We start from the raw sequence: 20,329 nt of genomic DNA on the forward strand, positions 1-20,329 counted from the left end.
CTGCGTCCCGGTGTGTCTCGCTCCTGCTGTCTGCCGCACGGTCTGGCCGGCCTGATGGCTCAGCTTCTGCTCTGGTCTCCGCTGCTGGTCCTCCTCCTGTCCGCAGCGTCGGCGCAGGACAGGCTGCGGGTCGTCTCTCCGCAGAACTGCACGCTGGACTGTGTCATCCAGGTAATCCCGGCTGCGCGCTCCGCTCGGCTCCACTCGCCCGCGCTGGGGGCTCCTCCCGTCCGACTCCACACGGCTCCAGTGCTCTTTCCACTGCGGTTACGGTAACATCCCTGCTACACACGCGGAGCCTTGCCGGCACGGAGCTCAGCTGCAAGACTTCACAAGAAATCGGAAGCAAACTCACAGTCCTGCACAGGAACGTTTGCAGAAGGGATCCGAGTTTCTAACACTTTAGTGAGCACAGTTCTTACTTTGTTAGCAGGCTCCCTAGTGGCTGGTATAACGCCTTACTGTGGTGTACCCTGGTAAAACAGGTGAAATGCACTGAAGCTCGTGGCAAAGCAGAGAGCTGTGTGGTGAAGCAAGAGCACCAAGGGAAACAAAGTACAAGAAGCGCAGACTCACCTTGCCCGGGTTTTCTGAGCGCAGTGCTGAGTGTTTTTCAGTAAGAGTAAGGGAAAGCTAAGAGTGTGGAAGATAAAAGGGAAAGATATGAGTGTGTTTTTGCAGTTGGATATCTCTTGCTATCTGTTTCATATTTTGAAATCCAAATCCAAGGACATGGAATTTGATAGGTGAACATGTTTTTCTAGTATCAACGAAATGCAAAACAAAAATAAAATAACTACTCCCCACCCACACAGCCCCCTCTCCCGGCTCTCCCAGAGACTGCTCTCCTGTTCTGGCCCTCAGCCACAGCGCTCCGATGCAGAGGTCAGAGCCCCCCAGATAAGGAAGATGCAGTCTGTTGGGGGCCCCAGGGGTCTCTGTGGAGGCAGAGATGGGGGTCCCGGCGGACAGTGCTTTTGGTCTGGGGGCTACAGGGGGTCCCAGCTGAGGTGACTGCCTGGCCCGGGAATTCTTCAAGTGCATTTCCTTCGCTTTTCCTGTTTTCCATAAGATTCCGGGATAAATCCTATGCCATTTCTTAAATTCTGGCAGGACATGCCTTCTGTCTGGATCACTGGAATAACCCGTGTGTAAAAATCCCAGCAAACTCACATCAACACAGACATCTGTTTCCAGTCTGCAGCTGGGAACAAACAGCTGCAGCAGATGCTTGTCATATATTACCTCTGATAATATGTAGGGGGCTACACTGCAGATGTGCCATGATATTCCTGTAATGAGAATTATATTCTGTAACAGTTATGCAGTAATACTATCTAAGTTATAGATCAAACGTATCTTTCTTCACTATGATAGGAAAAGCCCTAGAAGAACAGCTCTGGAGGCCACACCTAACAGCAGCTTGAAATACCAGCTTTCGAAAGCATGTTTTTCCAGTTTGAAATTGATGAGTGTGAGATGATTGCCGGCCGGCCCGAGGAGTGGAGACACAGGAGCGTTTCTGCTGCCTGGCCCCTCGTTTTCGCCGCATTCCTGACCGCCTGTCTGCCACACACGACAGCTCCTCCCGGCGCCTGCCCTCCGGACACAGCGTCGCGGGTATCCGGCCCGTCCAACCCTGGGCCAGCAGTGCCCAGCCCAGTGCCCAGCGCCCGAGCAAGGGCCCCTGGCAAGTCGGAGGAAGACTCTCACTCCCCGTCCCCCCCGTCCCGCAGGGCGCAGCCGACACACAGACACCGAGAGGAAGACTAGAGAGTAGCGCGCCTCTCTACCTGGAGCACGTGTACCGTCCGTCTCGAGACTTCGACTCTGTTTCCAGCTGTGAGCGCGCACTCGGAGCAGGGAGAGCAGACTCACTAGCAGTTTCAGTTTGCAGGTTTCAGCGCTGTCTGGTCCGCTGCCCTTGTGTCCCGCAGACTGTCTCCACAGAGCTCAGCCTTCAGATGTGAGCGTGTGGGCTCTTGGCACCATCCTTCCATTGTTAGCAGACAAAATCCATCATTAAGTAAAGGTCCACATATCTATTTAAACACCAGTGTGTTTTGTCTCGGTTTTTAATAGAGGGTTAGGGTATGTTCTTGCCTGAGGAGGATGCCGATGTGTCTGGACGTGGGCGATGACTGCAGTCGGAACGGCTGTGAAGTGAAGGGGGAGTCTAGGGCGGGACGGCCCACCGCAGCCAGAACACATCCACCCCGCATCCTCCTTCCGCTGGCACAGCTGCTGAACGAGCTGCAGGAGGCAAACTCCTCTGTCCCTCTGGTTTTGCAGCTGCTGTAACTTGCTGTACTTCTGGAGTAAATAAGCTTCCGTTTTAAAAGGACCTTGATAAAACCTTAATACAGCCAGTCTCTGGCGCTGTGTGGCCGTGATTTATGAGGTTGCAAAGTGGCAGAGGTGTTTATTTTTCTTATTAAAATACTTTTAATACTGCAATACTGCAGCCAACAGATGGAAAAGTTCAGATTAGGTGTTTGGCAGGTAAACCGATTTTTCTTACAGCAAGGCTTCCTAGAAACAGATGCCAAGAGTTTCACCACCGGAAGGCATTTGTGAGTCTTGTGCGGGCTCACACACGGAGAAGACACAGCTCTGGAAGTACTAGTGCAGAAACAGCACCTGACGCAAGCACCGTGTTTTCCATCTGTCTGAGCAAGACAGCAAAATGCCAGCAAGTGGAGGTTTCTTGCTCCTTATTTTCTGAAGCCCATGTGTTTGTGTTTGGTGGAGAGAGAGGCAGAGACACAGGTGCTGGTAAAAAAACAATGATTTCCAAAATCGTCAGCAGCTTGATTTATACTGTACCTCTGCTTCCTTCAGAGGGAAGATATCAACTTACTTTCTTGACTTTGTAGATCCTTTTCTTACATTTAAAAACTAGCCTGAGCTTTTCCGCTTGAGAATGTTGGAAACCTGGGCTTGTCTGCCACACAGAGAAGAGAAACAGATGCCAGATGATGGCAACTGTAAACTGCTTATAAACAGTCCAGACTGATATATTGCTGTGTTTGAGAACATTTGCCTGCTTAGACAGTCTCAGTAATCTTATTAATGGAACCCATTATTATGTTCCTATGCTCTTATGCAGTGTTATATTTTCTGAATTCTCTATGTACTATTTCAATTGACTGTTTGAGGGCTGCAGTATAATTTTACTCTCACAATCATAACAACAATCGGGTGTTGGCACTAAACGTGAACTCCAAGCACATGATTTTCGAGACCTCAGCTCTTTTTCTGCATTCCCCAGTGGCTACAGGAGTATTAGGGCCAGGGGCAGGATTCTCTCTGTCTAAAACACATGGGCTTCGGGCCAGTAGAAAGGCAGTGCTCTGTGTAGATTAGGGAGCAGGAGAGCAGCCTGGCTTGTTTTTGCATTACAACTAGTCAGGAGTGCTAAAGATTCAGGGTCTGGCTCCGGTTTAAGGAATGAAAGGGAAAAGCAGCTTTGTACACGAGAGCAGTGCTGTGAAGGGGAGTATTGTTTTCACTCTGGGGTTTAGTTTAGCAAGTTGGAGGTGGACTAGCTGCCCAGTGGTTTTTGGGGAGGTGTAGGTAGAGTCCTCTGCAATAGGAGCAGTGTGCTGTGTGCTAGTGATTGACTCCAGTTTCCACAAGCACTGTGGCTGTGTGGGAAAATTGTTTGTGCAAACAGACACTTGGAGCGTCATTTTAAAGCACAATCTCTTCCTTCCAGCAGCAGCAACCCAGGGCATCGCAGGATTAAAAGGACAGTGTTTGTGTGAGGGTGAACTGGGGTGGACGGGACTGTAAGAGAATGAAAGATCTAGCCTGTGTTGCAGGTAAAAGCCGCAGGGAGAGTCTCTTACTCTGATCACCATTTATCTCTATTCTAATTCGTCTAGAGATGAACAAACATACATTCTGGGCCTTAAGGGAGTTTCCATCACTGAGAGGCTGGAGGAACTGAGTCTCTTTAGTCTGAAGGGAGTGTCCATCACTGAGAGGCTGGAGGAACTGAGTCTCTTTAGTCTGAAGGGAGTGTCCATCACTGAGAGGCTGGAGGCACTGAGTCTCTTTAGTCTGAAGAGTGTGTCCATCACTGACAGGCTGGAAGAACTGAGTCTCTTTGGTCTGAAGGGCGTGTCCCACACTGACAGGCTGGAGGAACTGAACCTTTTTCGTCTTTAACAGAGTAGAATATGAGAGGAACCTGTTTTCAAGTATTCAGAATCTCTAAGGCAAAGTCAGCCCAGAGGACGTCTTCAGGATCAACAGTGAAACAAAACTCAGAGGACGAGAGAGGAAACTGTGGATTTGTGTTTAAAACCAGCACAGGAGGCTTTTCTCTACACTATGTTGTGGGAGTCTGGAAGAAGCTACCAGCTGTGTTAAAGCCTTGGATTCTTTTGAGAAACCACTGGATGAGAGCTCTGGCTCAATTATCTACTAATGAGCAAAAGGGCCAGAATGGCTAACTGGTCTCCACTTAGAAAAGAAAAAGAATTTTCAAAATTATTCTACAGAACAATCCCAGTCGATTTGCAGCAAATGTCCAGCAAATCTGAGCTTCCTTCAGCGCTGGGAGGAAGGGGTGACTCGTCTTGCACATCCTGCACTGACATGCGGCACGGCGACTGTAGCAGAGCTCTGCACGAGCCATCAAAACATGCAGCTGAGAGAGTCGTGCGCTGGCTCTGCCCATCGAGAGTGGAAAATGGTCAATTTATTAATAACTGTGCTCATTATGTACTGCATCTTCCTCCAGTTGAGCTTTTAATATGCTGTCAGGGGAGAGCAAACAGTATGCAGACTATAGCTGTTTACATTGTGGTTTCTACAGTTTGACTAATGTCCAGCCCCCAGGAGCTGTGACCTTGAGCTGAGCTAATGCAACTGGAATTGAAACACGTCCACACCTGAAGAAGGCTCCACAGCTGAAACATTGTGTCTCTTTTCAGCAGGAATAAACCTTTACTTGTTCCTTTGCAGCCTGCGCTTGCTGACACAGCTCCCTACTCCAGTCTTCAACTGGAATTGTAGCCAGTGTTGTTCGGCCTTGTGCTCTAGGCAGGGTCTGACACAGATGCTCATGCCGAAGACGATGCTACTCAGGGTGTCATTAATACTGCATTAAGAAATGCTGAAACAGAAGCTAAATACCTTTCACAAGGCTGAACACGTGTGTCTGTACAGGGGGAGCCGACCTGTGAGTTCTGCCGGGTCAGCAGAGAGGAGCTGGAGCTGCAGCTGGGGGTCAGCCTGCCCAGGATATTCGGGAGTGAGTCACATCTGTACCTCCCTGTGCAGTGTCAGCAGTGCCACTGGTCTGCATGTCGGGCACAGTCTCCCAATTCCCCAGTAAAAACTTAAACTTTTAAATGTTGATCTATCCCTCTTTGTGGTAAGAGCTGGAAATGCAGAAACAGTGAGCCCCCAGGACCAGGAGCTGTCAGTGTGTTAACTGAACTGGTAGAGACGGAAGGTTATTTCAGTCTTCTGAAATAAGACGAATACAAACGTTCCCCTGTGGTGGTGAAGGGGAGTCCCATTACCTGTAAAGCACTTTGAATGGCGTGTCCAGAAAAGTACTAAATGTAAAATGTATTATTATTGTTATTATTATTATTGTCAGGAAATAAGAGATGAAAACTCTCTCCTTCGACAGGCTGTGTTCCTCTGCCCTGTAACTCACTCCTGGGGCGGCACTCTCCCGCTGCCTGCCAGCACTACGTACACGCCCCCCGCAACATCACCGTGGAGTTCATGCCCGACCGAGACCCTGCGCATGACATCGTCACTGTCTCCTGGACGCCCAGCCAATACGGTAACTCATGGCAGTTACTCATGGCGAGGTCAAAGGTCATTGAGATAGCCCAGTCTGGACTTGCTGAGGGGCAGATCTGACACTTCAGTCACCAGCTGCCTGGAAGGAACAATAGTGCTTTTCCATGGCTGCTCCTGACAGGCCGCACACATACAGAACACAGTAGTCATCTTTATACACACCAGCACAAATAGACTCCAGACAGTCATCGCATCGCTGTCATCAGCACAGCATGATTCTGTCAGACTGCAGCAGACCGCGTTTCGCTACTGCATGTGTCCACAGGAGCAGAGCGCCCACACTTCAGCACAAGCACTGCGAGGGGCAGGGACCACAGGGGCCATAGATTGTAGGGGTTAAAGACCGCTGGCTCAGTGGACAGCAGCAGTTATGGGCTCTAGGGTTACAGACCACAGACGCGGTGGACTGTAGGGTTATAGACCACAGACGCGGTGGACTGTAGGGTTATAGACCACAGACGCGGTGGACTGTAGGGTTATAGACCGCAGACGCGGTGGACTGTAGGGTTACAGACCACAGACGCGGCGGACTGTAGGGTTATAGACCACAGACGCGGTGGACTGTAGGGTTATAGACCACAGACGCAGTGGACTGTAGGGCTGAAGGGATTATGGACTGCCGGGGTTATAGCAAGGTATCACCCTGGCATCACACAGCAGCAGACTAAGTTAATCTTATTTACCTGACTTTTACCTTGTAAGAAAACTGCCCTTAATTTAAGAAAACATAATACAAACAATAGTACCATTGTTCCAAAAGTGGTAAGCATAAACACTAGGTTCTAGAAATCACAAAAATATGTAGGAAGAAATAAGATGACTCACACTCTGCAGCATGGCCTAGTGTCTCCTTACCTTTGAGGTCTCATCTACAGCTCCCCTCCCACTTGTGCTTTGTGCAGAGCAGTGCATGCTGGGGGCCGTAGTCACAGGGCGGCCTTCCTGTCTGTTCTATGGATTGCCCTCTGTCCCTGTGCAGATCAGTGCATGCTGGGGCCTGTAGTCACAGGGTGTCCCTCTGTGCCTGTGCAGAGCAGTACATGCTGGGGGCCGTAGTCACAGGGCGGCCTTCCTGTCTGTTCCAGGGATTGCCTTCCTCCGTGGGTTCCAAGTCTCCATTCGGACGCTGGGCGGAGCGCTAGTGGGCTGCCAGCTCTTCCTTTTCCAGCGCAATCTCTCTCTGGAGGTCACGGACACCCAAAGGGTATGGACAGTTCCCCTAGTGTCGGGGAACTGTTGCGATCAAGTGTTTGAAGCTCCAGCTCAATGAGAATTATAAGACATGAACTGACAGGCCTGCTCTCTTCTTACTTGACTGTATTGGCAACAGTGTAGGTCATTATCATAACAAGGATGTGAGCAAATTACACAGGATAGTACTCCTGATTATTTGCAAGATGCCTTTAGACCTGTGCTCAGCAGTGTGTGTGAAGGTCTGATGGTCATGCAGGTGTATCGGTCGGACCCGTTCCCGAACCTGGGCCTGCGATCTCAGTACGTCGTGACAGTGATGGCGCTGCCCGTACCAGAGCAGTGGGACAACTTCCACCACAGCCAGATTTTCAGCACCCGCAGTGAGTGTCAGAGCTCCAGAGCTTCAGAGCAACTTCAGAACTGCTCCAGAGCTTCAGAGCAGCTTCAGAGCTCCCAGACCTGTCCAGGCTCCAGTGGAAAGAGGGAGAAGGGAGGCTGGGAGTTAAAGGACAGTTACAGGCTGATGCCCCAGGCCTTCAGCCTCAGTGTTGCTCTGTCTGCTGTCCTTCTCTCGGTTACAGTCCTACCCCACAACATTTACAGGTACTGTATCACCTGCAGTATGTGTTAGTTTAAACATGAACACATTTTAGAGAAAAGATTATCATTAAATACATTGTTTACAATACTAGGATAATTGTTCTTGCAAGGCACAGGGCACAGGAAATTTTACTCTCTGAAACACCCTTCCTGGGCATAGCAGCTGTGGTCCACCTTGGAATCGAACCCGCAACCTCACAATACCTTTCTTTTCTCCTCCCAGCGTGCGCTGAGAAGATTGGATTAGAGCAGTGCCACAGGGGTAAGTCACTCGCAAGGAGACTGTTTACAGTCCAAATTTCATTAACTGTTTTCCCTTCAGAAAATGACTTTGCTTCATTTCTTTCTGTCCTGAAATGAATGCATTTACAGCAATTGAACTCCTTTGTGAAGAAAGGTTTTCCATTCCTCTGTTGTCTTTCCAACACAATTCTACTGTACATATTCCATTTAAGATAAAAACAATGCCACAGGTGTCGACAGAAGGAATAAACAGGAGTTTTTAAATAGACAGGAGGCAGCAGAACCAGGGCTTGCTTTCTGAGTGCATGTCGGCTCTGTGTGTCTTCAGACTGGTACCCCAGAGACATCACAGTAACCCAAGAGGGCAATGACATCATCGTGACCTTTAACCTGGCTCCCCCCAGCCTGGGCATCAACCGCTACTTCTCCTGGTGCTCCAGAGGCGGGATGAGGAACTACACGGAAATTGAGGTGGTGAGTGAGAGACTGAACCCCAGCTTCCACGCAGTCGCTTGTCCCCTGGCAAAGCGCCCCCTGGAGCCTGTGTGAACACATGACAGCAAACGAGCTATTTCACAGTCCTCTCGCTTCATTCTCTCTCCCTGTGCCTCCTGCTGCCCAGGCCAGCTCCAGACCACAGGTGATGCCAGTCCTGCCCCACTCTGACAGAGAGCACTGCTGACAGGACAGGGCTGACCCCCAGTAACTGTAATTTAAAAACCAGTACCTTGTAAATCTACTGCAAATCATTTATCTTCACTTGTGTAAATGGCAAAGCAAAACCATAAAACAATAAAAAATGATATATTTGCCATAAGCAAAACCTGAAATTCCCCTTGTCTGATGAACAGGAAACAGGAGCCCAGGGCTGCGTTGGTCCAGAACTGCATTCCTGAGCTCAGAGCTGATCCTGGAGAACTCTTCGCCTGGAGCACCACAGAAGAGAGCTTAATCCTTGTTATGTTTACAGCAGTTTAATTTCTGAACAAATCATTCTGAAGGATTGAAGATCATATAGGTTGGGTTTGGACTGTTTGCAAAGCGTGGATGTCATCTCTCTGAAGGATTCTTAGCCTTCACTGACATCAACAGCCCCCTCTGCGTGCTGTAGGTCACAACATGTGCAGGCACAGCGCTGTGGGTAGGTTAGTCTTGACAGAGACGCAGCACAACCCCAGCCACAGCCTGGAGAGCTCTGGCAGGCTGAGCCCCTGGGTCCCCCATGCCTCTCTTCCCTGAACTGACTCTCTGCAGCTGCCCACACGTTTCTGTGCCTGTCTTTGCAGAACTCCTCGGAGAACCAGACGCACCACAGCTTCCGACTGAGGGGCCTGGACCCAGGGGCCAAGTACTCGTGTGAGGTAGGTCTTCAGCGAGAGGACACAGAGAGCCCGACAGCCAAAACCAGCGACACAGCCTCTCCTAGGGGGTCTTTGGAGCCCTGCGCGTGTGACAGAGAGCGAAGGGGGTGGGATTGCATGTGCCTGTCTGAACCTACGTTTCTTTTCTCTTTTGTTCTCCTGTAAAGATGGCTGCAGACATGTCAGACGCCGTGCGGAAAGGTTTTGCCTTCCAAGTTGGACACGTTCAACAAGGTAATTCATGGACTGGAGGCAACTGGCCTCTTCTCCCCCACCCATAGAAAACACACCTAGTGTGCCCAGCCCCAGAATCTGAGTAGCCTTTGCAGAGGTTTAATGTGATAGAGAAGGAGGCAGCGGTGGTACTGGAACACCCTGATGTCCAGGAGTGCCAAGGTACGATGTGTTCATCTGAGCCAACCGATCCAGGGACATCCTTGGGAATGCCTTTGGGAAAAATCCCCATGTATCAGCTTCCACAGCATGGAGTCTTTTCTCTTCATTGCACCCGTCTCCTCCAGACCCTGTCCAGAACCTGAACAGATCCCCCATGTTAGAGCTTGCTGACCTCTGACCTCTGACCTCTGTGTATCTCCCCTGCCCAGAGTCCTCCCCTGCCCCCCCAAGCTCAGAGTCCCTCTTCCTGGTGCTGCTGCCCGTTTCCGCGGTGATTGCCCTGACCGGGAGCCTGGTGGTGCTCATCGACAGGCGGACAAGGAAGAGGAGGGTGAGGCAGAAAGCAGGTGAGTGACGGTATTTAGCCAGCGGGGCTGAGAGCTTCTGAGGGAACTTGCCATGCAGAGTGAGTATCCCTGCACAAGGCACAAGCCACAAGCCAGCTCCTCAAACACACACTCAGATTGCGGATCCCTATTGTGGCACAATGGAACGCCATCAACGACGTTCAAACATTTCCAGTTACTAGGATATAAGGTCAAGCGTTATTTGGGACAACGTGAATTGGGAGGACAGTAGCATCTGCCTGAAACTCACAATCCACCGCAGAAGTAAAACGGTGTGAATAGCTGAAAAACAGGCATACCACATGTTCACGGGACAGCTCCTGGTGTGGCGGGAAGATGGGAGGGAGAACACACTCCTGCTGCACGGTGGACAGGAGCCTGCCGACGGTCCCAGTTTGCTTCTTCCTCAGCTGCTTCCTCTCTCCCTCCCTGGGCAGATGTGCTGGCGGAGTGTGTCTGGAGTGAGCGAGCCAGCGGGATCGCTCCCAGCCCCCTGCCCTGCCCACGCTGTCCCCCACAGCTCCTCATGTGCTACTCCAGTGCTGACGGCCCCGCCCACATCAACGCTGTCGTGCGATTGGCTGCCTTCCTTCAGCAGCACATGGCCATTCAGGTAAGGAGAGTGACATCACGCAGGGAGGGTGACATCATGCAGGGAGCTGTACACCTCACCAGCCAGAATGCTTGTACTGCCTGTCTCTCTCTGCTCTAGAACATTTGGTCTTCTTTGTCTCAGTGCAAAGTTAAGATGAACAGAAGATGCGATATTGGACACCTGCAGGATTTGTTGACCTAACTGGTTAGGAATTGATCTCTGAATTTGGGGAGCTCTTAGAAATCCTGAGGAAATTTTGCTGAAGTTGTGTGTTGGGTTGTTGTTTCTCAGAGGGTACCTCAGAACAGTGATTGTGTAAAATGGAATTGACTAATTGAATGTATTTCAGAACACCATTTTATCTAAACTTGGAAGGCAATAATTTTATAAGAAGGCTCTTACACTCGGCCTTCAGTGACCGAAAACAGACGATGACCTCTGCCTCATTCTCATAATCACTCGTATCAAGTGTCTTTACCCCTCACACTGGAGATAACCTGGGCCTACAGATTTTCTTTTTTGCCGATTTGTGAGATAGATCAGACGTAACTGCACCCCATTTGCTCAATTAGGACAGTTCATGGGCTCGAATTGCAGGTTTTAAAGTTCATGCGAAGCCAGCAGGAGCGTGATCTTCCAGACCTGCAGTGTGTGGACGACAGGTTCCCCCCAGCACTGCCTTGTCCTCTGTCCTCACTGGGCTTCCTGGCTGATGGCTGGTGTTGACGCCTGATGCAGAGTAACTGCATTAACCTCAGGGTGAGAAGTGAAAATGTACCGGAGCAGCAGTGCAGAGGGGGACTTGCCAGGAGTGTTCAGAAGCAGAGAGTGGTGTCAGCTGCAGTCATGCCAGCGCAACACCAGGCCCCCAGGGTGCTCTCCGACAGCCTGTCCTGCTCTGAGCTGGCCTCTATCCCGCAGGTGCGCCTGGACCTCTGGGAGTCCCTGCGCCTGGCAGAGGAGGGCGTGATGAGCTGGCACTGCCGGGGCGTGCAGGAGAGCGACTTCGTGCTGGTGGTGTGCTCCCAGGGGCTCTGCCAGCTCCTGCAGGGGCGTGAGGAGGAGGAGGGTGTGTGGAAAGGGGACGTGTCGACTGCGGTCGTGTCTTTAATCGGAGAGGAGATCGGGCACGCCAGCCTGCGAGGGCAGAGCCTGTCCAAGTACATCAGCACCACCTTCGAGCATTCTCGGGAATCAGACATCCCGGGCGTCCTCAGGCTAGCTTCCCACTACCTCCTCCCGAGAGACCTGCCCCTGCTCTTCTCCCACCTGCACGGTGTGGAGCTCCACGGCCCCGGCCAGCTGCTGCACGTGCAGCACATCTCGGAAGAGGGGTACCTTACAGTTCCCGCTGGGGCCGCGCTGTGCCAGGCCATTGCTGAGGCCGGGGGGGTGCAGGCGGCAGGGGGACACACCCCGGACAGGAGGCCCTAGTCCTGCAGTGCACAGGCAGCGTCAGGGAGGCAGCCCGCAGGACCTGGCTAGACCTCTCCAGGACAGAAACCCACACAGAACATCTTCCCAACGCTGGAAACAACACAACTGGTTTCTACAAAAGCAAACCGGCTCTCAGTGAACAGCACAACATCTCCAAGAGCACTGTGCTCAGCCTGGTGCCACAATCCCCAGGAGCAGAGCTCCGAGTATTCCACCAGCTGGGAGAAACACTACAGTATCCAGGAGACCCTGTTAGGAGGAAGAAGTAAAGGTTGATTCCAGGCTGAAAAGAGAAGAAAGGAAACACGTTTCGGTTCTGGAGCCTTCTTCACACACAAAGAACGCTCCAAAGCTGAAACGTTGTGTTTCTTTTCTTCCCTTTTCAGCCTGGAATCAACCTTTACTTGTTCCTTTGCAGCCTCTGTATGCTGACGCAGCTCCCTGCTTGAACTACCCTGTTAGAAGCTTTTGTTTTGTTTTATCCCCCCAGCTCTAGCGCTGAGGAACCAGAATCACATGATGGGAAACCTGAGTAAGTGCAGCACAGCAGCGACAGAGGTGAAGGTGCCTGAACAGTCTGAACCCCCTGGGCCCCAACAGCACGAGGGGCTGGACTGGAAAGCACAGCTCTCAGACCTCAGGACTCTCTAAAACTCTGGGACTTTGGAGGATGGATCAAACACTGAGCCATTCTCTTAAGATCCTGATGAATCTTTCAGGAAGATCAGCCTCTTTCCTGCAGCTGTGAGTGACATTTAGTCATCCACTTGAAACTCTTTAAAGGTCAATCTTTTTGACAGGATGATTCAGTCCAGTCACACGCGATATGACTGGGCACGACCGAACACTTTCCATTTTCACATTCCCCAGTTACGCCAACCGATTCTCGCATCTTTTGTAAGCTTCCGACGCGATTTCATTTCCAGAAACCACAAGTCTGCAGTGGGAGAGAAAAGCCACAGACTGGAAACCTGAGTCAGAAATGGCAGCTGGACTCAACACCACTCTGTCTGTAACTGACCGGATCGGGCAAACAGCAATACAGCTGAAAAAGAACCAGCAAAGTAGAATGAACCATAGCCAGACAAAAATGGCTACCAAAACTAAACAGAGGTCATTTGATGGAGAAACTATTTTGTCTGGGGATAGCCTCAAAGCAGACAAACAGAGAGCAGATCCCAAAGCTGGTTTCTTCCAGTTTCTCTCTCCACTGACGTTGAGTTTAATCCAATCCTCTCCCACATCCGCAGCTGGAAGCCAGTTTGAAAACCTTCTTTTTATTGAGGCTCACCAGCACGGCACCAGCCCAGCCCCAGAACAGACTCCAACCAAAATGAAACACGCTTCCGAATGTGTCTTTTTAAAGAGTTTATTGTGCTACTTCAGTCATATTTATATATTTACAGACATAATAAAACCTTTCTTCGTGAAAATTGATTTAACAGTCACATCTTTGGGTGTTCTTTTTTAAATACCCCCTCCCCCATCTTCCACCCTGTGGTTCACAAACACAGACAAGACGCGAGACAGCTCAGCCCACCGATACCCACCGATACCCCCCTGCTCCCCTGCGTCCAACGCTGAACGGCTACAATAGCCTTACTCATCGAAAGCACCGGCAACCACCAAACTCATAAATAAAAGAACAGCTAACTGCAGAGAAGTGGAGGGGCTGGCCGACCTGTCAAAGGCTGACTGGGGGAACGGTGCAGAACAGGAAGTCAGGCATGGAGATGTGACCTTTGACTCAGAATAAAAGGCCTGCATCATGGCTTCTGGGCATAAGGTGGGCGCACAGGGCAAGGAGAGCATAGGCGTCTCCTGTAATCAAAGACGTTGACGATCCGAATCGCGAGCAGCTGTTTCACACAGACGTGACCAACCAGTGTGGATCACAGCTGCGTTGGCCTGCAGGGGTTAGAGAATTACAAGACGCAAACAGACGATTCCACTGCTCTGTAAACAAAGATCTGATCAAAACCCTCACCGCACTGCAGGGCAGAAAATGATCAAAACCATTTTCAGCCTTTTACAGGGAGCTACAGTGCAACAGCTGACTCTTCCGCACATCCAGCTATACAGAATCACATTAAAAAACTAATTAAAACTTGTTCTTAATCTGTCTGCTACAAACAGAACTGTTACATCTCCAGGGAAGGGAAACAGGACAGGAGTTTGGTTGACACTTTTCAGCAGCACCAAGCTAAACGAACAGCTTGCTCTCCTGGCTGGAACCCCTGGGACCAACAAGTCCGACAAATTTGTTTTTCCATAAAAGATCAAATTGCCCACATTGCGTGGTGTGTAGTTAATGCACAGTAAAAAGTAATAAACTCTGGGGCCTCGCAGCTCATCCTGGTTCAAGGAGGGAGCAGTGTGCATCAGGACTGGACTGACCATTTCGTGTCAGTGAATCTTTTCCTGAAAGACCAGGAGTACACGTCCTCTGCACATGCTCCATTACCAGCTGAGCACAAGGTTACACTGAACTCCATGACTTTGCTTCAAACAGAGGATCTGTTGGTCCTACAACAATGCCTCAGCCAGTTGTGTAAAACCACAACTTGAACAAACATGAAATTATAGTTAAAACCAGTCGGTAGAGAGAGAGGAGAGGAGTGGACTGAGATTTTCCAGACTCCTGGGTCATGGCCCAGTCAGGGCCTGAGGGGAGTTTCTCATGAGCCTGACCTGTGGACAGAAACTGACACTGACGTCACCTCACAGGGCTGTGAGAACAAGAGCAGAGAGATGCTGCCGGTCGCAGCAGGATGGAGCCCCGGGAGGAGAGTCTGGACAGCAGAACAAAGCTCTTCCTCTTTCTCGCCCTCTGTTCTTGTCCTGGCTGGGCAAGCCTACAGTCACACACAGCGCTCTCCGTCTCCAGCTAAGGTCTCCAAGCACACATACACTGCCTGTGACACACTGCCCTGCAGCAGGGACCTGACAACCTACACGAGCACAGCCCAGGCTTCTTAATCTGTTTAACCCCTTTAAACGATAGTAGATGAATTTCGCTGATCCAGCCCTCCTGATGATTATCAGCTGAAGAGTTGATCTGCAGCAGAGGAAGAGGGGAGTGAGGAACTGATCCACAGACTCTGCAGGCGTCTCCAAAAGAGGACCCCCTGAACATCTTGGAGCCTGGAGGGGTTCCGTCCTCATGACCTACAGTGACAGACAAGAGCTGCACACCTGGTTCGTGGGCTGACATTCGATCCCTCGTCCTGACCACAGCCTGAGCCAGAACTCTGACCCTGGGGAAGTTTACAGAAGGCAGCTTGTTGCCTTTATAACACACAAGAAATATGTTTACATCTAGCTTGTTATCCATTTACAAAGTAGAATTCTGCAACCCCTAAACTAAGAAAACTGTACCGCAGAAATACTATTACACATCGACAAAAATTCAGTTTGTACAGCACAAAAGGGCAATGTGATGGATGAAAACTGGAAAAAAATGTTAAGACAGCTGCTTAAAAAAGTTATTTAAATTGGCATTGCTGAGGCATCAACCAAACACGAATGTCCCTTCATTACAATTTACAAGACTGAGAACACGCACAGCAGCTCTGATGAGAAATAGCTGTGAGCTGCAGATCCTTCAGGGAAGACAGCAGCAGTACGGACCCGCAGGACCCCACTTCCACTGAAGGATCTGGACGATTCCCAGTGACACTGCAGCTATCCAACAGAAAATAAACCTGACTGGAGGATTCCCAAAGTCTCCAGCTGTTGGATACACAGAGGTGTACAAAATTGGAATTTGAAAGCTCTTGCGGAGAGAGAGAGAGAGATTGCTCGAAAGGCGTACATATCATATCAGTATGCAAATGAAAGCATCAGGGATGAGTTTTCAGGGGGAAGTGTCTAAGGACACATCGCCAGATCCTCCTTGTCACGTCAGAGAATTGTAGCCGGAGTCCTGAGGACTTCCTGACCTGACCTGCTACCACCAGCACAACGCAGCACAAGGAACAGGCAGAAACCGCTCAAGAAAGGAGACGTCCTTTTATATGAAGGCTTTTTAAACAGAATCCACTTCCCTGTCCTGTAGAACTGTGGTTGTGCACGCAAGAGAAAAATGGACGTTGCTGTGCTTTTGCATTTGAAAAGGGAGACAAGGAAGGATTTGCTGGAAACTTGCATGGTGGAATAATCCCATCAATGAGTAACTCTCTCTCTCCTCCCGGGCTGGGTCGGTGATCTCCCTCTCTGCTCTCAGCCTGACGGCGCGGCAGTATTTGATTGGAGGGCCTGGGGCCCAGGAGGGGCTCACAGCATGGTGTCCGAGGTGCAGCCGCCACCCAGCGAGGACCGGAAGGCCTGCAGCTGGGAGACTCCGTGGAGATGGACACAGGCCCCGGCCACCACCAGCACGTGGAAGATCTGGTGGGAGTGGAACTGCCGAGGAACCACAGAGAACACAACTCATCAACGCGGGGAGACAGGAGGCATCACGCTCCTTCCCCGACCCTGAGCACACAGCTCCAACACCCTCCCGTCCCCCGACCCTGCGCACACAGCACCAACACCCTCCCGTCCCCCGACCCTGAGCATGCATCTCCAACACACTGGCGTCTCCCAACCCTGAGCACGCAGCTCCAACATCCTCCCGTCCCATCCCCCAACCCCGAGCACGCAGCTCCAACACCTTCCTGTCCCCCGACCCCGAGCACGCAGCTCCAACACACTCCCGTCTCCCGACCCTGAGCACGCAGCTCCAACACACTCCCGTCCCCCGACCCTGAGCACGCAGCTCCAACACACTCCCGTCTCCCGACCCTGAGCACGCAGCTCCAACACACTCCCGTCTCCCGACCCTGAGCACGCAGCTCCAACACACTCCCGTCCCCCGACCCTGAGCACGCAGCTCCAACACACTCCCGTCTCCCGACCCTGAGCACGCAGCTCCAACACACTCCCGTCTCCCGACCCTGAGCACGCAGCTCCAACACACTCCCGTCTCCCGACCCTGAGCACGCAGCTCCAACACACTTCCGTCTCCCGACCCTGAGCACGCTGCTCCAACACACTCCCGTCCCCCGACCCTGAGCACGCAGCTCCAACACCTTCCTGTCCCCCGACCCTGAGCACGCAGCTCCAACACACTCCCGTCTCCCGACCCTGAGCACGCAGCTCCAACACACTCCCGTCTCCCGACCCTGAGCACGCTGCTCCAACACACTCCTGTCCCCTGACCCTGAGCACGCAGCTCCAACACACTCCTGTCTCCCGACCCCGAGCACGCAGCTCCAACACACTCCTGTCTCCCGACCCTGAGCACGCAGCTCCAACACCCTCCCATCCCAAAACTTGAAAGACCACAAAAACTCCATTCAGTGATTTCAGGAACTATTCAACAAAGCAAGAAAAAAATCATTATACTGAAAAAAAAGATTGTTAAATAACTGTTTATTGATGTCAGTTCTAGTGTGCACCAGTCATACATTCAGAATGCGTTTGCTACCGCTTTGCCCTAAAAAGGCAATAACTTCACACCGGTATTATTCATGCTTACGAAATGTGAAAATAACAGCTTACTGCTGTTATTACCGCTGAAACTGGATGGAAATCAGCTTCAAATTATATGTCCTCAGCATAAGAGCATATTCCACGGAAGAGGAGCATCCTGTTCTACTGCGAATGCGGCAGGAGTGCTGGCTTAATGGAAGCTCCTGTCTGATGTTGAAATGGCTGACAGGCTAACAGAACGAACATGGAGCGCTCCGGGCTAGAGGCTCCCTCAAGATCTTGTCAAGCCCAGACAGCGGTACAAATTCCAAAGCAGACACGACAGAGCAAAATTTATGTACGAAGAAGCTTACAAAAAAACAGGAGATTGTTAGGCCCTGTGCACTTAGTGCTCACTCACACACGCACATCATTCTTGAGGTTTACCAAACACGCTTCTTATTTAAATCTTTCAAATGCTGGGGGCCGGTGGAGCAGGTCGATCGGTCAGTGCTAGTGTGAGTGCTGGGGGCCGGCGGAGCAGGTAGATCGGTGAGCGCTCGCGCCAGCGCTGGGGGCCGGTGGAGCAGGTCGATCGGTCAGTGCTAGTGTGAGTGCTGGGGGCCGGCGGAGCAGGTAGATCGGTGAGCGCTCGCGCCAGCGCTGGGGGCCGGTGGAGCAGGTAGATCGGTCAGTGCTAGTGTGAGTGCTGGGGGCCGGTGGAGCAGGTCGATCGGTCAGTGCTAGTGTGAGTGCTGGGGGCCGGTGGAGCAGGTCGATCGGTCAGCGCCAGCGCCAGCGCTGGGGGCCGGCGGAGCAGGTCGATCGGTCAGCGCCAGCGCCAGCGCTGGGGGCCGGCGGAGCAGGTCGATTGGTCAGCGCCAGCGCCAGCGCTGGGGGCCGGTGGAGCAGGTCGATCGGTCAGCGCCAGCGCCAGCGCTGGGGGCCGGCGGAGCAGGTCGATCGGTCAGCGCCAGCGCCAGCGCTGGGGGCTGGCGGAGCAGGTCGATCGGTCAGCGCCAGCATCAGCGCTGGGGGCCGGCGGAGCAGGTCGATCGGTCAGCGCTAGCATCAGCGCTGGGGGCCGGCGGAGCAGGTCGATCGGTCAGCGCCAGTGTGAGCGCTGGGAGCCGGTGGAGCAGGTCGATTGGTCAGCGCCAGCACCAGTGCTGGGGGCCAGTGGAGCAGGTTGATCGGTCAGCGCTAGCATCAGCGCTGGGGGCCGGCGGAGCAGGTCGATCGGTCAGCGCCAGCGCCGGGGGCCGATGGAGCAGGTCGATCGGTCAGCGCCAGCGCCAGCGCTGGGGGCCGGTGGAGCAGGTCGATCGGTCAGCGCTAGCATCAGCGCTGGGGGCCGGTGGAGCAGGTCGATCGGTCAGCGCTCGCGCCAGCGCTGGGGGCCGGTGGAGCAGGTCGATCGGTCAGCGGTAGCACCAGCACTGGGGGCCAGCGGAGCAGGTCGATCGGTCAGCGCTAGCATCGGCGCTGGGGGCCGGTGGAGCAGGTTGATCGGTCAGCACCAGTGCCAGCGCTGGGGGCCAGTGGAGCAGGTCGATCGGTCAGCGCTAGCATCAGCGCTGGGGGCCGGCGGAGCAGGTCGATCGGTCAGCGCCAGCGCCAGCGCTGGGGGCCGGTGGAGCAGGTCGATCGGTCAGCGCTAGCATCAGCGCTGGGGGCCGGTGGAGCAGGTCGATCGGTCAGCGCCAGCGCCAGCGCCAGCGCTGGGGGCCGGTGGAGCAGGTCGATCGGTCAGCGCTAGCATCAGCGCTGGGGGCCGGTGGAGCAGGTCGATCGGTCAGCGCTCGCGCCAGCGCTGGGGGCCGGTGGAGCAGGTCGATCGGTCAGCGGTAGCACCAGCACTGGGGGCCAGCGGAGCAGGTTGATCGGTCAGCGCTAGCATCGGCGCTGGGGGCCGGTGGAGCAGGTTGATCGGTCAGCACAAGTGCCAGCGCTGGGGGCCGGTGGAGCAGGTCGATTGGTCAGCGTCGGCGTGAGCACTGGGGGCCGGTGGAGGAGGTCGATCGGTCAGCGCCAGCGCTGGGGGCCGGTGGAGCAGGTCGATCGGTCAGCGCTAGCACCAGTGCTGGGGGCCAGTGGAGCAGGTCGATCGGTCAGCGCTAGCATCAGCGCTGGGGGTCGGCGGAGCAGGTCGATCGGTCAGCGCCAGTGTGAGCACTGGGGGCCGGCGGAGCAGGTCGATCGGTCAGCGCCAGCATCAGCACTGGGGGCCAGTGGAGCAGGTCGATCGGTCAGCGCCAGCGCCAGCGCTGGGGGCCAGTGGAGCAGGTCGATCGGTCAGCGCTCGCGCCAGTGCTGGGGGCCAGTGGAGCAGGTTGATCAGTCAGCGCTCGCGCCAGCGCTGGGGGCCGGTGGAGCAGGTCGATCGGTCAGCGGTAGCACCAGCACTGGGGGCCAGCGGAGCAGGTCGATCGGTCAGCGCTAGCATCGGCGCTGGGGGCCGGTGGAGCAGGTTGATCGGTCAGCACCAGTGCCAGCGCTGGGGGCCGGTGGAGCAGGTTGATTGGTCAGCGTCGGCGTGAGCACTGGGGGCCGGTGGAGCAGGTCGATCGGTCAGCGCTAGTGTGAGCGCTGGGGGCCGGTGGAGCAGGTCGATCGGTCAGCGCTAGGGTGAGCGCTGGGGGCCGGTGGAGCAGGTCGATCGGTCAGCGTCAGCGTGAGCGCTGGGCGCTGGGGGCTGCTGGAGCAGGTCGATCGGTCAGCGCTAGCGTGAGCAGGAAGAGCAGGTATCTGGAGGCTACAGAACTCAGTCCTTGTGTTTTCTGATAGTTGTATTTATACAGAAAAATGACATCAAGGAGATCATACAAAATGCCAGCCACTACTGTGCTCTTGCTGTGCACATCCCTATTCAA

The 20,329-nt window shown here is 53.2% G+C and overlaps 2 protein-coding genes across 4 annotated transcripts in view; one reads left to right on the forward strand and one right to left on the reverse strand.

The window, feature by feature from the left end:
* On the forward strand, positions 1–13,446 carry LOC148838898 (interleukin-17 receptor D). The gene is made up of 12 exons (XM_088908157.1): positions 1–171; positions 5,179–5,263; positions 5,651–5,809; positions 6,915–7,033; positions 7,280–7,403; positions 7,847–7,885; positions 8,195–8,340; positions 9,153–9,227; positions 9,395–9,461; positions 9,833–9,970; positions 10,408–10,583; positions 11,487–13,446. Exons 1-12 carry the CDS (start codon positions 55–57, stop codon positions 11,997–11,999), a joined length of 1,758 nt encoding a protein of 585 aa, XP_088764283.1. The 5' UTR covers positions 1–54; the 3' UTR covers positions 12,000–13,446.
* The window catches only part of LOC148838899 (adiponectin receptor protein 1-like), a 16,230-nt gene continuing 9,260 nt past the window's right edge, over positions 13,360–20,329 (reverse strand). For 2 of the 3 annotated variants that reach the window (XM_088908105.1, XM_088908112.1), the window contains exon 8: positions 13,360–16,406. In XM_088908105.1, coding sequence (XP_088764231.1) covers positions 16,278–16,406 — 129 coding nt within the window. In that variant the 3' untranslated portion in view covers positions 13,360–16,277. Of the gene's footprint in view, positions 16,407–20,089; positions 20,212–20,329 lie in introns of those variants that run through there. The other variant, XM_088908122.1, reaches the window with a different exon arrangement.

The sequence above is a fragment of the Atractosteus spatula genome, chromosome 2 (genome assembly GCF_055471065.1).
Source record: "Atractosteus spatula isolate fAtrSpa1 chromosome 2, fAtrSpa1.hap1, whole genome shotgun sequence".
Classification (NCBI taxonomy): domain Eukaryota; kingdom Metazoa; phylum Chordata; class Actinopteri; order Semionotiformes; family Lepisosteidae; genus Atractosteus; species Atractosteus spatula.